At 38.3% G+C, this 22,174-nt stretch overlaps 1 protein-coding gene across 2 annotated transcripts in view; it reads right to left on the minus strand.

The window, feature by feature from the left end:
- LOC120532961 (A disintegrin and metalloproteinase with thrombospondin motifs 19-like) overlaps positions 1-22,174 on the minus strand; it is a 245,910-nt gene that overhangs the window by 190,340 nt on the left and 33,396 nt on the right. For both annotated transcript variants that reach the window (XM_039759483.1, XM_039759484.1), the window contains exons 5-7: positions 15,139-15,222; positions 8,377-8,531; positions 2,268-2,311 (exon numbers count right to left, since the gene is read on the minus strand). In XM_039759483.1, coding sequence (XP_039615417.1) covers positions 2,268-2,311; positions 8,377-8,531; positions 15,139-15,222 — 283 coding nt within the window. The remainder of the gene's footprint in view (positions 1-2,267; positions 2,312-8,376; positions 8,532-15,138; positions 15,223-22,174) is intronic.

Below are 22,174 nucleotides of genomic sequence, written 5' to 3' on the forward strand. Positions count from 1 at the left end.
TTAGAAACTCAGAAAATATTTCCTGAGAACCAGGCAAGTCCTATCCACCCTAACTCTTCCAAAATGAGATCAAGTCCTACTGTCTACCACACTACTTGGTCACTTATTCCAAGTGTTCTCTGTGTGAAGAAACACTTCCTAATGTTTGTGTGAAATTAACCCTTAACAAGTTTTCTACTGTGTCCACGTGTTCTTGATGAACTTATTTTAAAGTAAGAGACTCAGTCCACTCCACTAGTTCCCTTTGTAATTTTAAACACTTCAATCATGTCTCCTCTTAATCTTCTTTTTCTTAAACTGAAATTCTCAGCTCTTTTAATCTTCACTCATAGATCATCCCCAGTAGTCCTAGAATCAGTCTAGTTGCTCTTCTCTGGACCTTTCTTGTGCTGCTATGTCATGTTTGTAACCTGGAGACCAAAACTACACACAGGACTCCAGACAAGGTCTGACCAGTGTGTTATAAAGGTTGAGCAGAACCTACTTGGACTCGTACTCCACACACTGTTATATAACCTAACATTCTGTTTGCCTTCTTAATGGCTTCTGAACACTGCCTGGAGGTTGATATTAACAAGTCCACTGAAACTTCTAAGTAGCATTGATTAACAAAACTCACCAAACTGTTTTTCACAGAAAATTTGCTGAGCTTGCTAGAAACCTTGTTTGCCAACTTTTTCCCTGAAAATTCACAATGTAGCCCATTATGCTTTGCAAGGCCAGTGTGAAATGACAGAGCTGCAGCAGCCTTGTTTGTTGGAGATGACACTAGCCTATCAGTGTTAGCTGCCCGATTTGTACTGCGCATCTGCAGAACTTTCAAACATGCGTATTATAAGTGTATTGCCCTTCACACTTTAATGCGAGGCCTCATCTGCTTTGTTCATGCGTTAGTAATTTATGGCATATATAGGCACATATGAGGTCACTACCCAGTGGGTTCTCCAGTTTTGCACTCTGCGTTTGTTTTAAATGGAAAAAAATCATTATTTTGCAGGGTTCATAAGCTGACCATAAAGAGAATATTTTGAAAATACTGTACTTCATTGTTCTGCACAGATTGATTTGTGTCGTGTTTTCCCTGCAGGATTAATCATGTTTTGCTCCTCATGCTGTAGTGCAGGTCGAGTAGTGGTAGGGACAGATCCACAAATAAATAACGCTGGTCCCTTAGAGGGTTAGTCATAGTGATAGGAGCTCACGAGATGCACAGAGAGTTAAAGGACTTGAGTATTGTGGACACAGAGTATAATTTGGCTCAATGATTAACACTTCTGCCTCAGCTCAGGCCATATTTTTGGTTACAATGATTGTTCCACCATAGTTGGCAGACACCTCCCTAGGTGTCTGAGACACTTAAAAGACAATTCTACTATTATAACCCACATAAAACTAATTTAGTTTCTCTTTCCCCATTGACTTTGATGCATTTTCTTGAGTTTGCCAAAATTCCTGAACATTTCTAAACTCCAAGCAAAGCGAATTCAGAGGGTTTCACTCATCACTATTCCCAGGTCCTTCTAATCAGCAGTACCTTTGTGTTTCAGATCTAATGTTTGTACTTCCTACATGTTGTACCTTACATTTACAGTACACTTATTTGAAAATCTGCCAAAGCTATCTGAGTCTATGAGTGTTCTGCAGGGCACAATGGATGCATAAACTGAATTAATAGCTACTTCTTCACCAGTCTGTAATGGGAGGTCATGCACGTTCCACAAGTGAGGTATAATAGTGAGCATGTGAACTTGAAGTCCATGCATCATCAAACCGTAATGTTAGTAGTTATTTATTATATTGACTTGCCACTATTACATGGCTACATTAGGTCATCGTCTAAAATGCATAAAGATCCAAGGGAAAGGCAAATATTACCTTTCTATTATTCTGTTGCAATATGTCATGTTCAGTGCCAGTCGCACAAGAATTCATGAACACAATAAAAGGTTAGATAGGGATGTGTCACTCTGGTCCACATTGCTCAGCATTTCCTCAGCACCTTTCGACATTCTAATCCAGCATTCTGCGGGTAAATCCCTCCCGGTATTGCCCCGGGGTACATCTAAAGGAAAAGCAGCCCTTCTTAATCTCACAAACACTCACATTTGAACTGCCTCTGCTGTGTAACATCAGTGGAATAGTAAACATCAGAAAGGAAGGAAGAAAAGCACCTTAAACCCCCAAAAAAGTGGCCTCTCACCACCCCAAGCCCAAAGAATAAAAGAGAGAAGTCTGATAAAATTAAATTAAAGGGGATATTCGCTTACCAACTGTGTCACATGGTTCATCCTTACGAACACAGAAATCCTTTCTGAAACAAGAAACAGAAAAGTCAGCAAAACTGCAATGCAAAAAGCTACAGGGATTGTCTGAAATATTTACACATGTTTGATATGGCTGACTGGCTAACGACAAGGTCCCTTTTTCTCTCCATCTTTGGAAGATTAACAAGGGTATTTTTCCATCACCTATCAGTAAAGCTTACTCAGGATTAAAGACAAAAGACAAAGTGCAATTCACAATACACTCAAGGGCCTCCTGAATTCCACTACACTTAGAATTCTGAACACTTAGCATCAGCACAGAGAAACACACTGCTTCTTCTTGTTAAAAATATTCTCAGTTAATGTAGGTTTTAAATATAGAAAGTCTGTAAATTGAAACATAACCATCAATCATTTTTGGTATAGTCTAACTTAACATGTGATGTTCAAATCCCATTTTGCAAGGTATTAGAAAACTATGAAGAGCCTTTGCAATACAAATAATTGCCTTACATGCAAAAACAAAATAGATATTTGAATGATATGAATGATGAGTCTTTACATAGCAGTAGAACTCCGCTCATGTTCCAGACCCACTTAGTCCATTAAAGATTTACGTTACAAAGTGTAACATGAGAACCAGCCGTAAACATGGCACCAGTCCATCCCTGAGCAGATGAACTCACCTACCCACGTTTAAAGTCTAAAATGTTTGGAAAATTCTAAAATGTATGGAATTTATCAAGCTTGCTGAGATTTTGTAAAAGTTAAATTTCCCTTTTCGGCAAATAACATTAGAGCAATTGTGATGAGAGCAGACCATTTAGCCCAATAAGCTGATTTGCCATGAAGTTGAGACTTAAATGTCCCTAAATTTCCAATCTCCACTACAATACATGGTACTTTATAGCATGGGTCTAAGGGTTTTTGTGTGAAGAAAAGCTTCCTAACATTTGTGTGAAACCTGTCCTTCACAAGTTTCCAACTGTGTTGTTGGTGAAGAATTTTAAAGTAACAGCTGGGATCCACTGTACTAATTGTCTCCATAATTATAAACACTTTGATCACATCTTGTATTGTCAAAAGTATCAAAATATCAATAAAGTTTCGATTGTAATGTTTTAAAAATTCTTTCAGGACTAATTTTTTATGTTATTGATTCTACAGCCTACTTCTGGTTCGTTCTGTCTGCTGACAGTTGAGCCTTATAGGCTACCAACAGGCATGGCAAAGGTTGTAACCCCATTTCCTATTGCTTCATACTTTTAAATTACAGAAAACGTAATCAGTATAAACCTATAAGCTGCTGCGCTTAAGGTAGGGAAGTGACATTTGTTGTTTTCTACAGGTATAAAACGTTTTTAGTACATAGTTAAACGTTCAACATACTGTATTAAGACTGGGGTTTGCAATAATTTGTACCTGCAGTCCAGCCTTTAGCGTTAACACTTGTGATGGATGGCCAGCTGTTTATCCCAGCCAATACCCCCAAGCCGCCAGATGTAGCCCTCCTTGCAGTATGGAGGTCCCCAGAAGACCAGCAGGGCATCATGGACATTGTAGTTTGTATATGCAGCCCTGCTGGATGCCATGGGGGCCACTAGGGGATGCTGCAGGGAGGAATAATGGGTATTTTCCCTACGCCAAGGAAGCACACATGGACAAGAGGAATGACGTGCTTCCGGGGTGAAGAAAAGGACTTGTACCTGACCCGGAAGTGATTGAGAGTCACATGGACTGGGGATTGGGAACACTTCCGGGTCAGGCTATATAAAAGGACTACGGGAGCTCCCAGGTGGCGAGCTGAGCTGGGTGGAAGGGTGGCAACGCGTCTGGGAGTGGAGGATTGGTTTATTGCTTGTATTATTGTGATTTATGAATATAGTGGAGGAGAGGGTGCTTTGTGCTCTGTGGTGATTTAATAAAGTCAATTTGTGGACTTTTACCTGGTGTCTGGAGTCGTGGACAGGGGTTCAAGGGAGCGAGAGCGCCTCCTATCTGTCACACACTTTTACATTTACCAGCAAACTAGCACACTGCACTTTACAGCACATAGATATTCTATTCTATTACTTTTATACACTGTTTACATCTTGTTTATAATTGTCATGCTTCTTTAGATACAGTGATGCCCCGCAATGTAAACCATACGTTTATATTGTTGTTTTTATATTGTCACACTTGGGTCACCAATTTGCACAGAAACACAGGAGGTTGTAGAGACAGGGACTTTAAAACACTGCAAACAAACATTTGTCTCTTTTTCAAAAGTTTAAACTGTAATCCATGACAAGACAGAGATGACAGTTCCGTCTCACAATTAAAAGAATGCAAACATATCTTCCTCTTCAAAGAAGTGCGTGTCAGGAGCAGAGAATGTCAGAGAGAGAGACAGAGAGAGAAAAGCAAACAATCAAAAATCAATAGGGCTGTTCGGGCTTTTAAGTATGCGAAGCACCGCCCAACAAAGCAGCCGCAAGTAACGGAGCAATGTGAAGGTAGTCTTTCAGCATTTTTTAGAGGAGCGTCCGTATCCTCTAGTCCAGTGTGCGAACAGCCCCTCTGCTCACACCTCCTCCGTCAGGAGCAGAGAATGTCAGAGAGAGTGAGAGAGACAGAGAAAAGCAAACAATCAAAAATCAGCAGGTGCTATTTGGGCTTTTAAGTATGCGTAGCACCGCGCGGGAAGCATATCGTATATCATTGAGGAGTTTTATTTAATACATAATACATGCTCTGATTGGGTAGCTTCTCAGCCATCCGCCAATAGCGTCCCTTGTATGAAATCAACTGGGCAAACAAACTGAGGAAACATGTACAATAAATTAAAAGACCCATTGTCCGCAGAAATCCATGAACCAGCGAAAAATCTGTGATATTTATTTAGATATACTTACATATAAAATCCACGATGGAATGAAGCCGCGAAAGTCGAAGCGCGATATAGCGAGGGACCACTGTATATACTTTCTATATATTTCTTCACCTTAGTTCTACCCTTTTTAAATCTCTTTTTAAAATTTGTTTTAGTTATATTTTTGTATTTTTTAATCTAATTTAATTTAATCTAATTAACTTTAGTGTACAGTCCCTAGGCCGATCAAGTCAAACTTCACTACATGTTGTACTTGTATAACTGTGTATATGACAAATAAAGAACCGTGAAGAATCTTAAGGCTTTGTCGCTCCCTCGATTTTTAAACTCTTGCCATCAAGTATTCTGCTGTACCGCATTACTTTCTTTAATTTAATTATTTATGATTTTAAAATTACATTTAACCACATTTACTATATAATGTAAGATGTTATAACTTTTCAGTGCTCAATTCCATAAACAGTGGTGCTACTCCTCTTTGTTCTCATATACTTGGTGTATTACAGTAGAAATTGAATTGTGGGATACTGACTACAGTGAAAGTTTATTGGAATTTGCTGTCTGTAGCAGACCCTTCACAAATGGGGTCTGTGTTAATGTAGCAGCATGGCACATTTTCCTTTAGCCTGCATCACAAAAAGTAAGGTTCAGCTCAGCCATAATTGTGATTTGATGATTTTTTTATTACTTTGTTCATGTCTTTGTTGTGGTGTAGATTCTTCATGCTGTCAGAGAAATCAGCCTACAATTCAAGTCTGGCTGTATAAAGTTATGATTGTGTGTGGAGTAGAACTGTAGTTAATGGGATGAGCCACAATGCGCATTACGGCTGTTGACTGCTACTGCAGTTAATTATTCCTAAGCTTTGAAGACTAAAATTTATATTATTTGTTCTCATCAACGTAAAGATTTGAATGTATACATAATTGCGGTTAATTTAAATGATTTTTTATTATTTATTATCATTTACTTATTTATTATTTTTATTATATTCTGTATTTAGTGCATTTTATAACTTAATCATAACCTCCATTGACATGTACTGTACTTCACTCTTCATGCCATACAATCTAACCTGTTATTAGCCTTCTCAATGGCTTTTGTATGCTCTTTTGATGTAGATGGTGACGAGTCCACTATGACTCTCAGGTCCCTCCCATAAGGGGTACTTTTAAGTTTCAGACCTTCCTTTGTGTATTCAAATCCAGTGTTTCTAACAATGAAATCTAACGATTAAGTACTATCTGTTCATAATTATCTACATATCCACTCCTAATTATTATCTATTTTTATTAAAAGACTACAGTTGTAGTACTTGATAGATCAAACAGAAGTTAAATATCAATAATTGTTTCTGGAGTGAGGTAGTCAGGTGTGTAACCTTCAGTGCTCAGGATGCGATTTGTTTTAACAAACTATGACATTCTCACACCTGAATGATCTAATTTAGGGATGTAGGGTGCCAGAACCAATCCCAGCAACATTCGGCACAAGGCAGGAACCATCCCTGGAAGGAGACGCCAGTCCATTGCAAAGTCTATTTGCACTCGACACTCACACTCTCTAAATGAACTTAATACACACCACTCACACAGCTTTGAAATATGGGAGGAAAAAATGGAGATGATGTGCAACCAGGTGTGGGATTTAAACCTAGGATCCTGAAAATATGAAGCAGCAGCACTGACTGCTGCCCTGGTCTATATATATTTACATACACACACACACACATACACTATGGTATATGTAGCTGGGATGATAAACATTATTTTATTGTCAGCAGCTACAGTCTAACACAGTACTTCATGCAAGGCATGAAAAGCCTTTAGATGGAACACAAGTCCCCTACAGAGCCCCTTCACATGGCGTCAAATTAATGTAGTCAATTAAACTTGAGGGATTAGAATGAAATCACAGTATCTAAGGAAAACTCAGACAAAACAATGGAAGAGCATGCAAACTCAATACAGAAAGTGACCAAGCTGGGATTTGAAATCCAGGTACTGGAAACTATGAGGCAGTATTACCACCTCATAACTTAAATTAAATACGTGAACAGCAAAAGTTAAGCAAAATCAACTTTTCAATGACCTCTACAAGGTTATATCTGAAGCTGGGGGGAGCTCTTGTTCTCCAAATCCTAACATATTCTGTATATAATATTTAAGATAAAGCGGTTCAGCCAAGAGAGTGGACACATTCTATTGTTACCTTAAGTGAGCACTCTGGGGATCTTAATAGAACAAAAAAAAGGAATGCAAAGCGTCAAGTCCTACATAACAGATGCAAGAATGTAAAGCAGGAGTACAAGGTTGGTGAGAAACACTTGAAAGTGTAGGTTATCAGGAGTGATTCTCGGGTTTTACCTCCCTGATCTATTTTAGACAGCATATTGTTTTAGGCAGTAAGAATGAGCAACTAACAAGATGAACACCATCTTACGATATGCAAAAAGAAAAGATGAATTAATGTTTAAGAAAGCGATGTTCAAGTGTTTTCCACATCTAGAATATTATGCATGTCTCCACTCTTGCATCTCTACAAAGTAAAAATGATATGGTGGCTCTTGTAGTGCTTCAAGTGATACAAGTAAGGGAAATTATAGGAACAGCTGTATTCCCATTGTCAAAAGTGGGACTATCTGACTAAGCCCAACAAGAGCGACCAAATACAAGTGGAAGACCATGCTATGCTGCTTGTCTTTCAGCAGCGCTAGACGCAGACCTGCATGGAGTCAGGTAAGCTCCAGCCAGCTCCATCAACAGGCAGCATTTCGAAAGAAGGACTCTTTAAAACTTCTGTGCTGTCACTGCCATCGCAATGCCAAGTGTCCAAGTTTTTGTAAATATTCAAAACAAACAATAAAACCTATAATTATTTAGAAAAATATAATTTAGGGATTGTTATGGCTTTAGAAATTATACTTTGCCTGCTGTTTTGCCATCCTATACAACACATACTGGCGTGCTTGATGGGTCAAAACTCAACACCTGTTAGATGTAAGCAACACTGCAATATTATAGCAAAACAGGAAAATGGCAATTGACATATTTTTACAATTGTAATAGTTATCCATTTACACATTTGCACAGAATACAAGCCAAAATATCAAGTATTACAGGCCGAGTCTGCTGTTTACACTTTCTAGGAATGCAACATTGAGGCCAAGTGCTTAAACTAAAACAAAATAAAGCAATGTAGTTTTAAAAAGTGGAGAGTTAAAGCTGGCTTTCTTACCTCGTAATAAGTATGGCAGTATCCACAGAGGGCAGATCCTCTCTCCATGTTGCGGAGGAGCCACCACGATTACTTTTCTTGCCAAATTCATTCTGCTGCCATTGACAAAAGCTCTCTAGCATCTTCTCTCCATGATGCCCGATGTACATGTCTGCCTATGAAGCAGAGAAGCCTCTTAAGATTTTAGGTCTCTTTTTACAATCATTACATTCTCCAATGATGCGGAAAACCAGCCAATCCCTTTCCACATATACAGTAAGTCTTAAAAATAAAGCTCTGATGATGATACCTGGCAGGTGTTGAAAGCTCAGGAATAAAAGACTATTTTAAGCTACTTTATTTATTTTCTCCTTTTGTGGATTTCTAGCTATGAATATCCAACCTGTATCACAGTCATTCACTTGCTTATATTTATATAAGTATATATAAATATATATCTATCTATATATACAGTATATCTACATATATATACAGTGGTACCTCGGTATACATCCTTAATCCGTTACCTTAAGATCCTTTGACTTATACCAAGCAGGACGTATACCAAACAAATTTTTCCCATAAGAAATAAAGGGAAAATGATTAATCCATTCCCAGAAAAAAAAAAAAATCCTACTGTTATTAGCATATTATACATTGATTGGGTTGTACAAAATAATTTAAACACTGCTTAACACTAAAATACATAAATACAAAAGCAATTAGATGAAATAAATGAAAATTTTGCCTCACTTTACTTTTTAATAACATCTTTGTTTTTCACAATCATAGACACCATTTCTCTCGGCATACAGTATGCAGCAGCCTTGTCCCGGATACGCATGCCACCTTCATACTGTTCAACAATCAATTCAAATTTACACGAAAAAACACAAAATCATGTGAAAATTTACAGAGAGTTTTAGCGCAGGGTATTCACTGAATGCTAGAAACTGGCGTACTGACACTCGTGGGCAGTCGTGGCTTTGTCTCAAAAGAGGTAAACAATAGTAGCATGCGGTGTTCTAGCACGTGAATCATATTCCAAGCAAAATTTTTCATGTCCAAACAGGACATATACCAAGTTGGACTTATTCCAAAGCAGATGTATACCGAGGTAACACTGTATGTATATATATATATATATATATATATATATATATATATATATACTGTATATATACACACACACACACACACACTAGCTGAGTAAGCCTGTGCTGTTAAAAAGCGGAATCCTAGAAACTATTGAAATCGTCAGAACAAAAATTGGAAGTGTACAGATGTCAGGTAATTGAAAGGAATTATTTTGGGCATCTCACTCCTAGGAGGTTTTGTGTTTCCTGCATGCATTAGTGGCTAAGCGTCTTTCTTTGCAGGTTTCCTTTTGCTGGCGTGGTCGCCTCGCTTTTGTATTAGCAGCAGGAGGAAAAGTAAAAGGGATACCGTTTTGCTCACGTGTTGGCCTCGCTTGTGTACCCTCGGAGGTAGAGCCCTTACCCCAACTTCACCTCTCACTTCCAGGCCGGACAGACACACACACTTCCATGCATAGACTTTTATATATAAGATATATATATATTAGCCTCAGTAATAGAGTAATTAAAAAAATATTTGCTATCTCTTGCCTTACAAGTACCTTTACCACCTTTCCTCTGTATTTGCATTTGTGAACATCTCTTCACCGGCGCTCCTTCTCTCAAGCGCATACCAATAAAGCTTGCTACTCAGACTCTGTCATTACAGTCATATGAAAAATTTTGAGAACCCCTCTTAATTTTTTGGATTTCTGTTTATCATTGGCTGAGCTTTCAAAGTAGCAACTTCCTTTGAATATATGACATGCCTTATGGAAACAGTAGTATTTCAGAAGTGACATTAAGTTTATTGGATTAACAGAAAATATCCACTATGCCTCATAACAAAAGTAGACAGGTACATAAATTTGGGCACCCCAACACAGTACATCAAAACTTCAAGTATTCAAGTCAGGGGACTGTGACGGCCATTCCAGAACATTGTACTTCTCCCTCTGCATGAATGCCTTTATAGATTTCAAACTGTGTTTTGGGTCATTGTCTTGTTGGAATACCCAACCCCTGCGTAACTTCAACTTTGTGACTGATGCCTGAACATTATCCTGAAGAATTTGTTGATATTGAGTTGAATTCATCTGACCCTCGACTTTAACAAGGTCCCCAGTCCCTGAACTAGCCACACAGCCCCACAACATGTTGGAACCTCCACCAAATTTGACAGTAGGTAGCAGGTGTTTTTCTTGGAATGCGCTGAATTGTAGAACGATGTACAGATACACCATCTGCAGCAAGATGTTCTTGCAGGTCTTTGGAGATGATCTGTGGGTTGTCTGTAACCATTCTCACAATCCTGTGCATGCGAGATCTGGGTTTAACAGCAACTGTGCCTGTGGCCTTCTATTTCCTGATTACCTTCCTTATAGTTGAAACTGACAGTTTAAACCTCTGAGATAGCTTTTTGTAGCCTTCCCCTAAACCATGATACTTTTGAGAGTTGTTTTGAGGATCCCATGTTGTCACTCTTCAGAGGAAAGTCAAAGGGAAGCACAACTTGCAATTGACCACCTTAAATACCTTTTCTCATGATTGGACACACCTGTCTATGAAGTTCAAGGCTTAACGAGCTAATCCAACCAATTTGGTGTTGCAAGTAATCGGTATTGAGCATTGACATGCATTCAAATCAGCAAAATTACACATTTGATTTAATTTCATACAACTAAATACGGCTTCACTAAAAATCTTTGTTTGGAAAACACCCCAGTACTCAGATGTTCCTAGGAAATGAAAGACATACCACTGTTATCTTTTTTGTTAAAAGTAGAGTCAATTATCATGCAGGCTGAGAGGGTTTTCCAAACTTTTTCATATGACTGTATTTTCAAGAAGCCTTTTTACCTCTTGTCTGGTTTTATACTTTCAGTCTTTGAAGGTGCTTCTCTCAGAATGCCTCATACGCCTTTTACTTCTTGTGGGTCTCACACTCACAGTTTGTCTTGACTTGTGTGTCCAAAGCTAACAAGTCATACCAAAGCCAAACTGGCCAATCAGATTGCTCAGAGGGACTGGACACACAGACCTTAGTGTTTTATTATATAGTAGATATATACTCACCTAAAGGATTATTAGGAACACCTGTAAAATTTCTCATTAATGCAATTATCTAATCAACCAATCACATGGCAGTTGCTTCAATGCATTTAGGGGTGTGGTCCTGGACAAGACAATCTCCTGAACTCCAAACTGAATGTCAGAATGGGAAAGAAAGGTGATTTAAGCAATTCTGAGCTTGGCATGGTTGTTGGTGCCAGACGGGCCGGTCTGAGTATTTCACAATCTGCTCAGTTACTGGGATTTTCACGCACAACCATTTCTAGGGTTTACAAAGAATGGTGTTAAAAGGGAAAAACATCTAGTATGCGTCAGTCCTGTGGGCGAAAATGCCTTGTTGATGCTAGAGGTCAGAGTAGAATGGGCCGACTGATTCAAGCTGATAGAAGAGCAACTTTGACTGAAATAACCACTCGTTACAACCGAGGTATGCAGCAAAGTATTTGTGAAGCCACAACACGCACAACCTTGAGGCGGATGGGCTACAACAGCAGAAGACCCCACCGGGTACCACTCATCTCCAATACAAATAGGAAAAAGAGGCTACAATTTGCATGAGGTCACCAAAATTGGACAGTTGAAGACTGGAAAAATGTTGCCTGGTCTGATGAGTCTCGATTTCAAATGGTAGAGTCAGAATTTGGCGTAAACAGAATGAGAACATGGATCCATCATGCCTTGTTTCCACTGTGCAGGCTGGTGGTGGTGGTGGTGTAATGGTGTGGGGGATGTTTTCTTGGCACACTTTAGGCCACTTAGTGCCAATTGGGCATCGTTTAAATGCCACGGGCCACCTGAGCATTGTTTCTGACCATGTCCATCCCTTCATGACCACCATGTACCCATCCTCTGATGGCTACTTCCAGCAGGATAATGCACCATGTCACAAAGCTCAAATCATTTCAAATTGGTTTCTTGAACATGACAATGAGTTCACTGTACTAAAATGGCCCCCACAGTCACCAGATCTCAACCCAACAGAGCATCTTTGGGATGTGGTGGAACGGGAGCTTCGTGCCCTGGATGTGCATCCCACAAATCTCCATCAACTGCAAGATGCTATCCTATCAATATGGGCCAACATTTCTAAAGAATGCTTTCAGCACCTTGTTGAATCAATGCCACGTAGAATTAAGGCAGTTCTGAAGGCGAGAGGAGGTCAAACACCGTATTAGTATGGTGGTCCTAATAATCCTTTAGGTGAGTTTATATAGTCTTGCATGTGCGAATAGGGATCACCTGCCTGACTCTGCTGAGGTACGTGGAACCACTCATGTTAACTTTTTTTCCTTTTCCACACACAGCTCTGAGAAGCCACCCAGTGAGGGCAACTAGAGTGAAGACTAAAGAGCTGAGCAAGACCAAAAAGTACTTGTGCTGTAGTCAAGTCTTGAAAATGGCACTGTATACAGGTCAAATTCTGTTACAATGAAGTTCCAGGAACCTAGAATAAGTTCATTGTAATGAAGATTTTACTTATTCTATGTAAATTAATGTTGACTTATTTTATTTTTTACTGTCTTTTATTTTTCTATTCTTCATTTTGTAAAGCACTTTGAGCTACATTTTTTGTATATAAATGTGCTATATAAATAAATGTTGTTGTAAAGAGATTTTATATTTGTCACTATAGTGCTTGATTTAACTTGCGTCCAGGCGTTTGTAATCATTTCAATAGCTTCTTTCACATTAGTTTTCAACTCCTCATGTCTACAAGTTATGCTGATGAGAATTTTTCTCAGCATTTCCTTGCGATAATACACTTTCAGGGTGCGAATGATGCCCAAATCCAATGGCTAAAGCACTGCCATGCAATTGGGTGGGAGGAATTCAACTCAAACATTATCTATAAATGTGGAAGCATGCTCTGGGCAGCACAGTTATCAATCAGAAGCAGAATCTTCCTTTTCTTCTTCTTCATAGTCTGAGGTTTCTGAAGTGCGATTACCGCATCTGTGGAAGATTGTTTGTCTGTTACCGGGGCAGTGCAACTGCAGGCTCACAGCGCTGCAGAAGAAAACCCAAAAACATTGCGGTCATGCTATAAGCCAGTTTAGTGGCCAAGTAATACTGTTCCCTGCATTTATAATGTTCCTTGCAACACCCATCGAGATCTCTTCGGAGTTGCATCGGCGGTGAGCTGCTGCAGCGCTGTGAGCCTGCTGTTGCTCCAGCAACGGATAAACATTCTTCCACAGACGCAGTGATCACACTTCTGGACGCTCTTTGGCGTGTTGTCCTGTTGGGGGAGGTCCCAAAAGAGTTTAGAGACCTCACAACAGTGACTTTGCTTTTTGTTGAATGAATGACACACTACTAAGAATGTTTCTTGAATGAGCATCTGCCATTTCTATAGGAGGGTGACAATGAGTTAAATTTCAATGGATGTTTTTCAAATGTTGATGAGCAATAAGCAAAAGCTATCACTGAAAACCACAGAAAACAAATACAGCAAAAAAACAGTTCGAGGAAAGTTCAAGGAAAGAAAAAAAATTACAATGTTTGCGTTCGGGGATTGTTGTGCACAACTGAGCTGTGACCACAGAACTTACTGCTTTCTTTTGGGAACTTCGTTGTAATGAAAGTATCTGCTGAATGTATTTCGTAGTAATGAGATTTCTATAGACTTTGTCTATACAAATCACACTGCCAGCAGAATGAGCAACACTAATTATTTGTATGAATTTATGGTTGCATATTAATATGCCCATGCCAGATATATTGCATAAATGAGAGCTTAAAGAATTACTCCACCAAAAAAAATAATACTTTTATATCTTTTACTCACCACATAATTGTGTAGTAATGGTTGAGAAAATGTCCTCATGGAGAACAGAGATAACAAATCTCCACATAAAGGGGACCCAAATTGAACAACAGCAAGTAACCAAAACACCTGCTTAGAAATTCTAATAACTTGTCTCTCATCATCCACATCATGTATCCAATCCTAAACTCACAAGGTCCCAAACAAATGTATTTCTGCTAAGATATTGTTAAATAAACCGTTACAAAAATTGTCTAGTTCATGAGTGAAACACTCTTAAACGAGACAAAGCTTTTGAACTGAAGACCTGCTTACGCCTCATTCCTTGTTCAGAAGTCCTGCTTCCTCATGGCTACGCTGACATTTCCAAGTTACAGTGAAACAGCACTGGTGAATGGAGTTTCAGCTTGTAAAACTTTGGATATGCACAAACACAAGATATTCCATTTACCTAACAATGTGTTCACTCGCTCATTTTGAACTTTTAATCTCTAATTGGCCCAGCTGCAAAGCTGATATAATATGAAGTAATATGATAGACAAGGAAAGAACTTTTACTTGGCAGAACTCCTGACCAATGAATAAAGATGGAATCAGGGCTGCAGTTCAAAAGCTCATTCTTGTTCGAGTGCACTTCACTACTGTGCATAAGAGGATCTTCTGAAAATGCTTTATTTAACAACATTTAGGCAAAAATAATTAGGGTCCGCATTCAAACCCACTGTATCAAAAATTTTGCCAAATAATCTTTGGCCATCTCTACAAACAATGCATGGTGAATAACAAATAGAAAACCTGAACTTTAACATACAAGAACTACTCACTATCTTACATGACCTCTTTTTTCTTTAAGTAGTATTTTCTTACCGGTGTCTCATGAAGTAAAACAAGTTTAGATAAGCGAATGGTCATTCCCACTCCAAGGCTTTTATGCTGGAACAAATTAAAAACCTGAAAAAAAAGAGAAATATTGGTCAGCGTTTTAAGTATTAGTTAAGGCAATAACAATAAAGATGCTAATCATATTTTTAAATTTAAATCTCAAGCAGCCCTAAAACTGAAAGAACAAGTCATCATTTCTGTAACTACTTATCTTCTCAAATGGCCATCTTCAGCCTCTTTTTTATGTATCATCATATCTAACTCTTCATTTTTGCAGATGGCTCCCCTTAGCTGCCTCTGTGGCGTTCCTTTTTTCAGGGTATATTTCCTGGCTCTGGATCGCCATTTTCTTTTCTCAAATTGACGTATTCAGCCACCTCTTAGGCCGGAGTTATACTTCACGTGACTTGACGCATGCTGCAGCGGACGCTCCTGCTACGCAAGCGTTGTGGTGTTTATACTTGCGCGTGTATTTTATGTAAATCTGGAGGAATCCACCAGGTGGCAGTGCAAGATATTATCACGGTGAGAACAGGTTCAGCTTCTCTGTGTTGTGAATTGGCTAGAACACCTATTAAATTCTGATGACACCTTACCGCAATATCACTGAAAAGGATGTTTATTGGTTAAATCCATAAATCCAGGGATGTATGTGTCCATTCCAGCAAGCATTGGGCACGAGTGAGAAACAATCCCTGGACGAGGTCTCCGCTCATCGGAAGGTGAATACAAGCACTCGCATGCACTGGCGTCATTTCAGCGGCACCAAATCCCCAAATCTGCATATCTTTGGAAGGAAACCGGAGCACAGTGTGGAATACAAGCAGGAAATACCAGCAACATAACTCCCTGCGAGACAGCAGTGCTATCGCTCCGCCACCGTGTCACCCCCATGTGTGTAATTATTAACAGTACAGTATTCATTATTTAAACAAAATTATATGTAAAATATAACACACACACTTTAATGCATTTCATCATGAAAGTGATATCAAGTATAAATCTAAAGATTCTAAATGTGCAGAGAGTTGGAATATCATACATTTAATTTGTTCTGTGTGGTGATCTATTGCTGCTTGCCGCTGCTGTCAGGTCCAAGAAGCTTGTAGCGATTAAAAACGGTGATAACGTTTACGATGGTCTGCTTTAATGATAAAGTAAACTACGAGGTTAAAGTGGACATTTCGAGATTAAAGCCGAAATTTCCACTTTAATCACGATTTCACCATGTCCTTTATTTTTTAATCAGTGGCTCAAATGCAGCGCTATACATTATGTTGCTGTTGTGAAGTTGCAGAAAAAAAAAGATGGCACAAAAGATGGTACGTGAGACTTTAAAAATGTATCGTGTCTTTACGATCGGGAATATACAACACTTGAATATAAAAGCACCATGAATGCATCAGTATGTCGGCATTTTGCTTCACCACATCGAACCATTCATCAAACAGTGAAGCACGCACATCGATCCCCATAGGATCTGCATAGAAGCATTCTGTCACATGTAGATAGTAAGAGACTCTGACGTCATATTCCAACTTTTAGCACACTACGCCCCCTGACTTTTTGCGGGTACTGCAACTGGCACAAGCGTTGCGTTAATTTCTGAGGACCTGCTCAGAGGACGCATGAAATGAACGCTGGGAACGCGTGGCAGCCATGATGCGGGCGCGTACATGTTCTGAGCGTGAAGTATAAACCGGCCCTTATGGTGAATCTGGGTGTTTAGGTTCAAAGATTCTGTGCAGCTCATTTTTGGATTAATTACACATATTTTTCTCACTGTTCATTATTTTTATTGTCACTCTGTTGTTTTGGTAGGCTGGTGGCAATTTTGTGATGATCTCTGCTTGGCCAAAGCCAGGTTGTTTACTGTTGTTATGCCTGTTGCTCGCCATGTGACACAGTAGTCATGTAACTTGAATATGCCTCTTATAGACCAATTTTGTTACTGAATAATGATGACAGAGTTTAGCAAATAGTATCAAGTAAATGCTCCCTTCAGTGGAATCAACAGATCAAATCAGATTCATTAAAGGTACAAGAGAAGACGCTCGAAGAGGTGATGCTGCCTGTAGAAGATGACAGACACCATGCAAACTAGTTTAAAGAACAGATATGGTCATTGTGAAAGGGGTCTGTCCTCACTTATACGTTTTGTATTCTGTTTCTGTCACACCACCTTCTTCAGTCATTCATATATGTCCTTCAAGTGTTATCTGACCAACTTCTTGGGATAACAAGTACATCTGGTAGTTTGATTTGTGTTTTGTATTAAATAAAATTAAGTATGTTAATACATTCTTGTTTATCATGGCAAAGAGACTGGCAACATGTTAGATATTGGTTGGGCATACAAGTAAGAATTTCACAGTACTCTGTACACATTGCAATATAACTATAACAACAACAACAACAACATTTGATATCATTGGGCCTTGCCTATAAAAGGTGACAGCACCCATTCTCCCAAGTCCAAGCTGTGGATTTCAAATAATAAAATGACTGCTTATTACAGTAGTGAAGGCTAAGAATTTGAGTTAATATTAGAACTATTTTTGGCAACACATTTTAGACTTAGGTTTTGTTTAATGTTTCTGGTTTTAATTAATGGATTCTCCCAGTGTTTTTGACCTCTGCATGTTCCTTTCTTGCTTGATCCGTTTATTAATTTTTCATTTCCCAGTCCATTCCTCAATATCTTAGCTCTGGGCAAAATGAACTAACATACTTTTCAAAATGTACACGTGACAGTATCACAACAACTGTCTAGTTTTCCTTTCGTTTGTGTTCCTCGGCTTTGTTTCCTCTTTCCTTTTTTAATATCCATGGGTTCAATGAGATCTTCATTTCATGTTATATCATGTTCTGGGTTGGTCTTGCCCTGCAACCAGTGTAGGTTACCATCCATAACCACAATATTGTATACATACTTTTTCAAACCTGCTTAATCCAATTCAGTGTTTCAAAAGGAGCACTGAGCATAAGGAAGGAAACAACGCCAACGCCAAGAAGTAGTTGGTAGGCCATAGTAGGGCACACACACAAACATCTTCACTGGGGTCAGTTTAGAGTTGCCTATAAAGTGGGAAGAAAACCAGAGAACCCTTAAGAAAGCTCACAAAGACCTGAGGGGAATATGCAAATCCCACAGATTAGACCACAACCTGACACTGTATTTATTAGGAGCAAGGACCCGGGGTGTGTTACCATTATATCTTTGGTTTATAATGTTTTTTGTGAATTTTTCCTTTGCTCCTTTATTGGTTCTTTATTCATATTTTTGTACTACTTTCCTCACCTCTGTGCAATATGGACATTCACATGTAACCTCAAGTGCCCTATATATTCCTTCTATTTACCACTGTCCTGTGCCGAGGCTCTAGCTAGTTTTGCTTGAGGTGTTTGGCCCATTTTGGACCTTTTATTTTATAAGTGCTATCTGTCATGAGTTTCTTAGAAATTACATTTTTCTTGTGAAGAATACATTTTACTAAAGAAATACTCACTGAAGTATGTTTTTAACATGGAAATTGTTGATATAAAGCATACTTGCCAAGGATGCTTGTTAAAAAGTTTATTATTTAACTTTGCTATTTTTATTTTACTGAGGTGCCATCTTGTGGCTCCGTTAGTATATACACTCTGAGTTTGCTTGGGGTACTACCCCGGACGTTCTTCATCATTCCTGTGACAGTGCAAAAATCCTTTGGGAATAAAGCACTGTTCAACTTTGGGGCTAATAATTCATATGTCATATGTTCCTGTAAAAATTTAGAAATCTGCTGGTTCTACTACTTTAATTTGTCTTCTCCTTTTAGCTTTTATTTGCAATTGATTTCCCTGGAGTTTGTTGCAGGTATTCGGTTTATCCTTAGTTTCTGGTCCTTCTCTCCTTTTCTTAGTGCACTTTCATTATTTTTGATGTTTTGATTTTAAAACGTTTGCTGCCATTACTGCATTTTAATTCTTGGATTTTGGACTTGGTTTGTTTTTCTTTTTAGGTTTGCCTTTTGCAGGAAAATCTTTTGATTCTTGCTCCAATTTTGTTTCCATTTTTGAGTCATTTTTGTTAATAAACTCTTTAAAAAGTAAGAAACCTTTGTTTGTTATTTGCACCAGGGGCTTTATACAGTTTCCCTTCTACCTTTTTAAAAGTGGAAACTTCACATTGTTTTTGTGTTTGTGCAGTCCGTAAACCTGTTCTCGAGTTTCAGGCCCAGACATACTTATGTTGTATTCGACAAAAACCCAGAACTTGCAATTTCCAACCTTCAACTTGGAAAACGCAAGGAAAACATGCCCCAAATTCAGAATAACTACTCCTAAACTCAGGACTGGTCTCTCAAGTCCAAAGTTGTTTAACTTTAAATTATGACACCAATCCGAAATGGGTGTATACACAGCAAACAGTGAGTATCGCTACATTTTAATTAGTTTATTATAAGAATATAAATTAATCACCACAATTCATAATACTGAATATTGATAAGGTAAATGTTAACATTACCAGCAAGACCAGTAGCACACTGTACAATGTTAGCTTGATATATGCTACTGTTGCACATTGTGCTTAACGGTTGTTTTGCGCAGTTCCATTAAGGCCTGCAAAGAACTGAGCTAAAGATAATCACATGTAATATTTTATTATTGCAGTCTACGTGGACAGTGGCATGAATTTGTTTGTGAGGAGTAGACCTTTGAATGCTCCTTGATATCAGACAGTTTCTAAATGCAAATAGTACATTTATTGTGCCAAAAGCATAAAAATCTTTTCTAGACATGACAACATACATTTTGCACCCTTCTTTCTGTTCAGTTTGTTCTTTGATCTTGACTAAAAAACTATTAGTTAGGGTGGTTGCTAGAACACCACCTTTAATGGAGGCATCCATGTTTAATTTCCCACATGTGTAGTGTAAATGACACAATCATGCCTTCCCAGCTGCACCATATGACGAATGCAGCATTAAATGTTTATAGGCCTCTTGTGTTTGAGATTAAACCTTTTAGTGATTTTGCAGGACCCAGCAATCACAACAGGGTGAAGCAGCAATATAAAATAAACTGCTATCATGCTGCAGCACAGTATTACAATGTAAACAATAATTTAAAAATGAGACTAAATGTACATAAAAATTGTAAGTGCTCCTGAATACATTTAAAACAAGACGTACACAGCTAAGACTGAAATGTGATGAAGTGCCCAACATCCTATAATTCCTTCTTACACCCTGTAAACACCCTGCATCTGCTGTGACACACATGGCTCTTAAAGAAAACCCTCTGCTAAATCCAAGTTACAGTACATCTGCTCTGCACGTGCACAGTCACAGCCTTTCTGAAATGCCTACAACACGTACAGCACCTCCCATCTCAAAGGGAACGGGACATTCTGAAGCCAGGTGGACGCAGTAAGAATCTACGAGGCTCCCCTACGATGGTAAAGACGAGGTCACGTCAGGATAAGGTGACCACAAAGGGCAATTAGAACACATTTGCCTTTGATCATTAAAGATGCTGGCATGTTGTGAACAAACAGCGGCATGTCTTCCGATTATCACAGCAGGGCAGAAGTAGTTCATTTTTCTGGTTGCAATTACAAGGATGGGATAAGAAGTTATTTAGCACATATTTTGAAATCTTTAAATGAAGCGGCAAATGCTGCTAGCCAAATGTACATATCCATTAGCTCTCCCTGATGGGTGGTGTAAAACGGGAAAGACATGAAGCAGCAAACCTTACAGCTGCTCTCTTTAGAAGCATTTAAGCTATGAAGGAAAGGGTAAATCACTGAGCTCCAGCTCAAGCTTTGACAACATTTTCTCCCCAGTTTTGTATTCTTATTATTTTATATTTGATCGGACAGTGGTGGGAAGAACAACCACTTGATTCTATTGTAATTATTTTTGGTTTGTAACATAAAAGCATGTTTGTAAATTATTGTCTCAGTTCTGTGTTATGTACTTTATTCCTATTCGAGGGTACTACCTTTGACAAAATTGTTGTAAAACTTCACAGTATCCTCAGTAAAGCAGTTTGTAGAGAAATGTGGTCAATGGACCAGAAGCCTTGCCCATACCCATCATGAAGATTACTCTGCTTAGGCCTTCTTGCTTTCCTGCCTTAAATCACAGACAGGTAAGTGAACTCTCACAACAATATATATATATATATATATATATATATATATATATATATATATATATATATATATAGATATATATATATCCAGAATCCACGGATTGACTTCAGCTTTCACAGTCCTAAAAGGAGCGCTGGCTTTTAAAGTTCAAAATACTTCATTAATATTCCAAAATGATTCAAAAATATGCAAAAATGTCCTTCTAGAATCAGCAACCGAACAAGCTCTGTCTAGGAATAACAAAAAAAAAGCAGAATTTTTATAATTAAATTATTTATATAAATACAAACAATAACTAAAATGGTAAAAAAAATGCAGCAGAATGCAGAAAAGGGTTTGCCTAAAATGAAACTGAAATGATTCTGAAAGCAAATAAGTTCCAAATCACAGTCCAACAGTCAGAATCCATAAAACAAAAAAAAAACAATCCTTAGTTTGGAAATGCACTCTTTGAAACAACAATGAACCTCTGAAGGACCTGCCTCAGCTGCAGAGTATAATGTCTGTGGGCGGTCCTTCAGCAGTGACATTTGGGTGGCCCCGCCTCATGGGGTATCATCCACAAAACACATGGAATGTCTTCAAAGAACATTAAAGCACAAGGCTTACAAATTAAATAATTAAAGAAGACTAAAATAATCAAAGAAAAACATTATTTTACATAAATAAAAAATGACAAATCAATACAACATACATAACCAATAATATAAAAAGGCAAATAATTTAAAATATAACAGAACCATTGAATAAACAAAGAATACATAACACTGAGGATGGACAATGGTCGGTTTTACAGAAAGGACCAAACATCAAAAGCTAAAATGAAGTTAAAAATTTCAGAGGTCAAAAATGAAGAGCAAACTTGAAACCTATTCT

Source organism: Polypterus senegalus, chromosome 7, assembly GCF_016835505.1.
Source record: "Polypterus senegalus isolate Bchr_013 chromosome 7, ASM1683550v1, whole genome shotgun sequence".
In the NCBI taxonomy this organism is placed as follows: Eukaryota; Metazoa; Chordata; class Cladistia; order Polypteriformes; family Polypteridae; genus Polypterus; species Polypterus senegalus.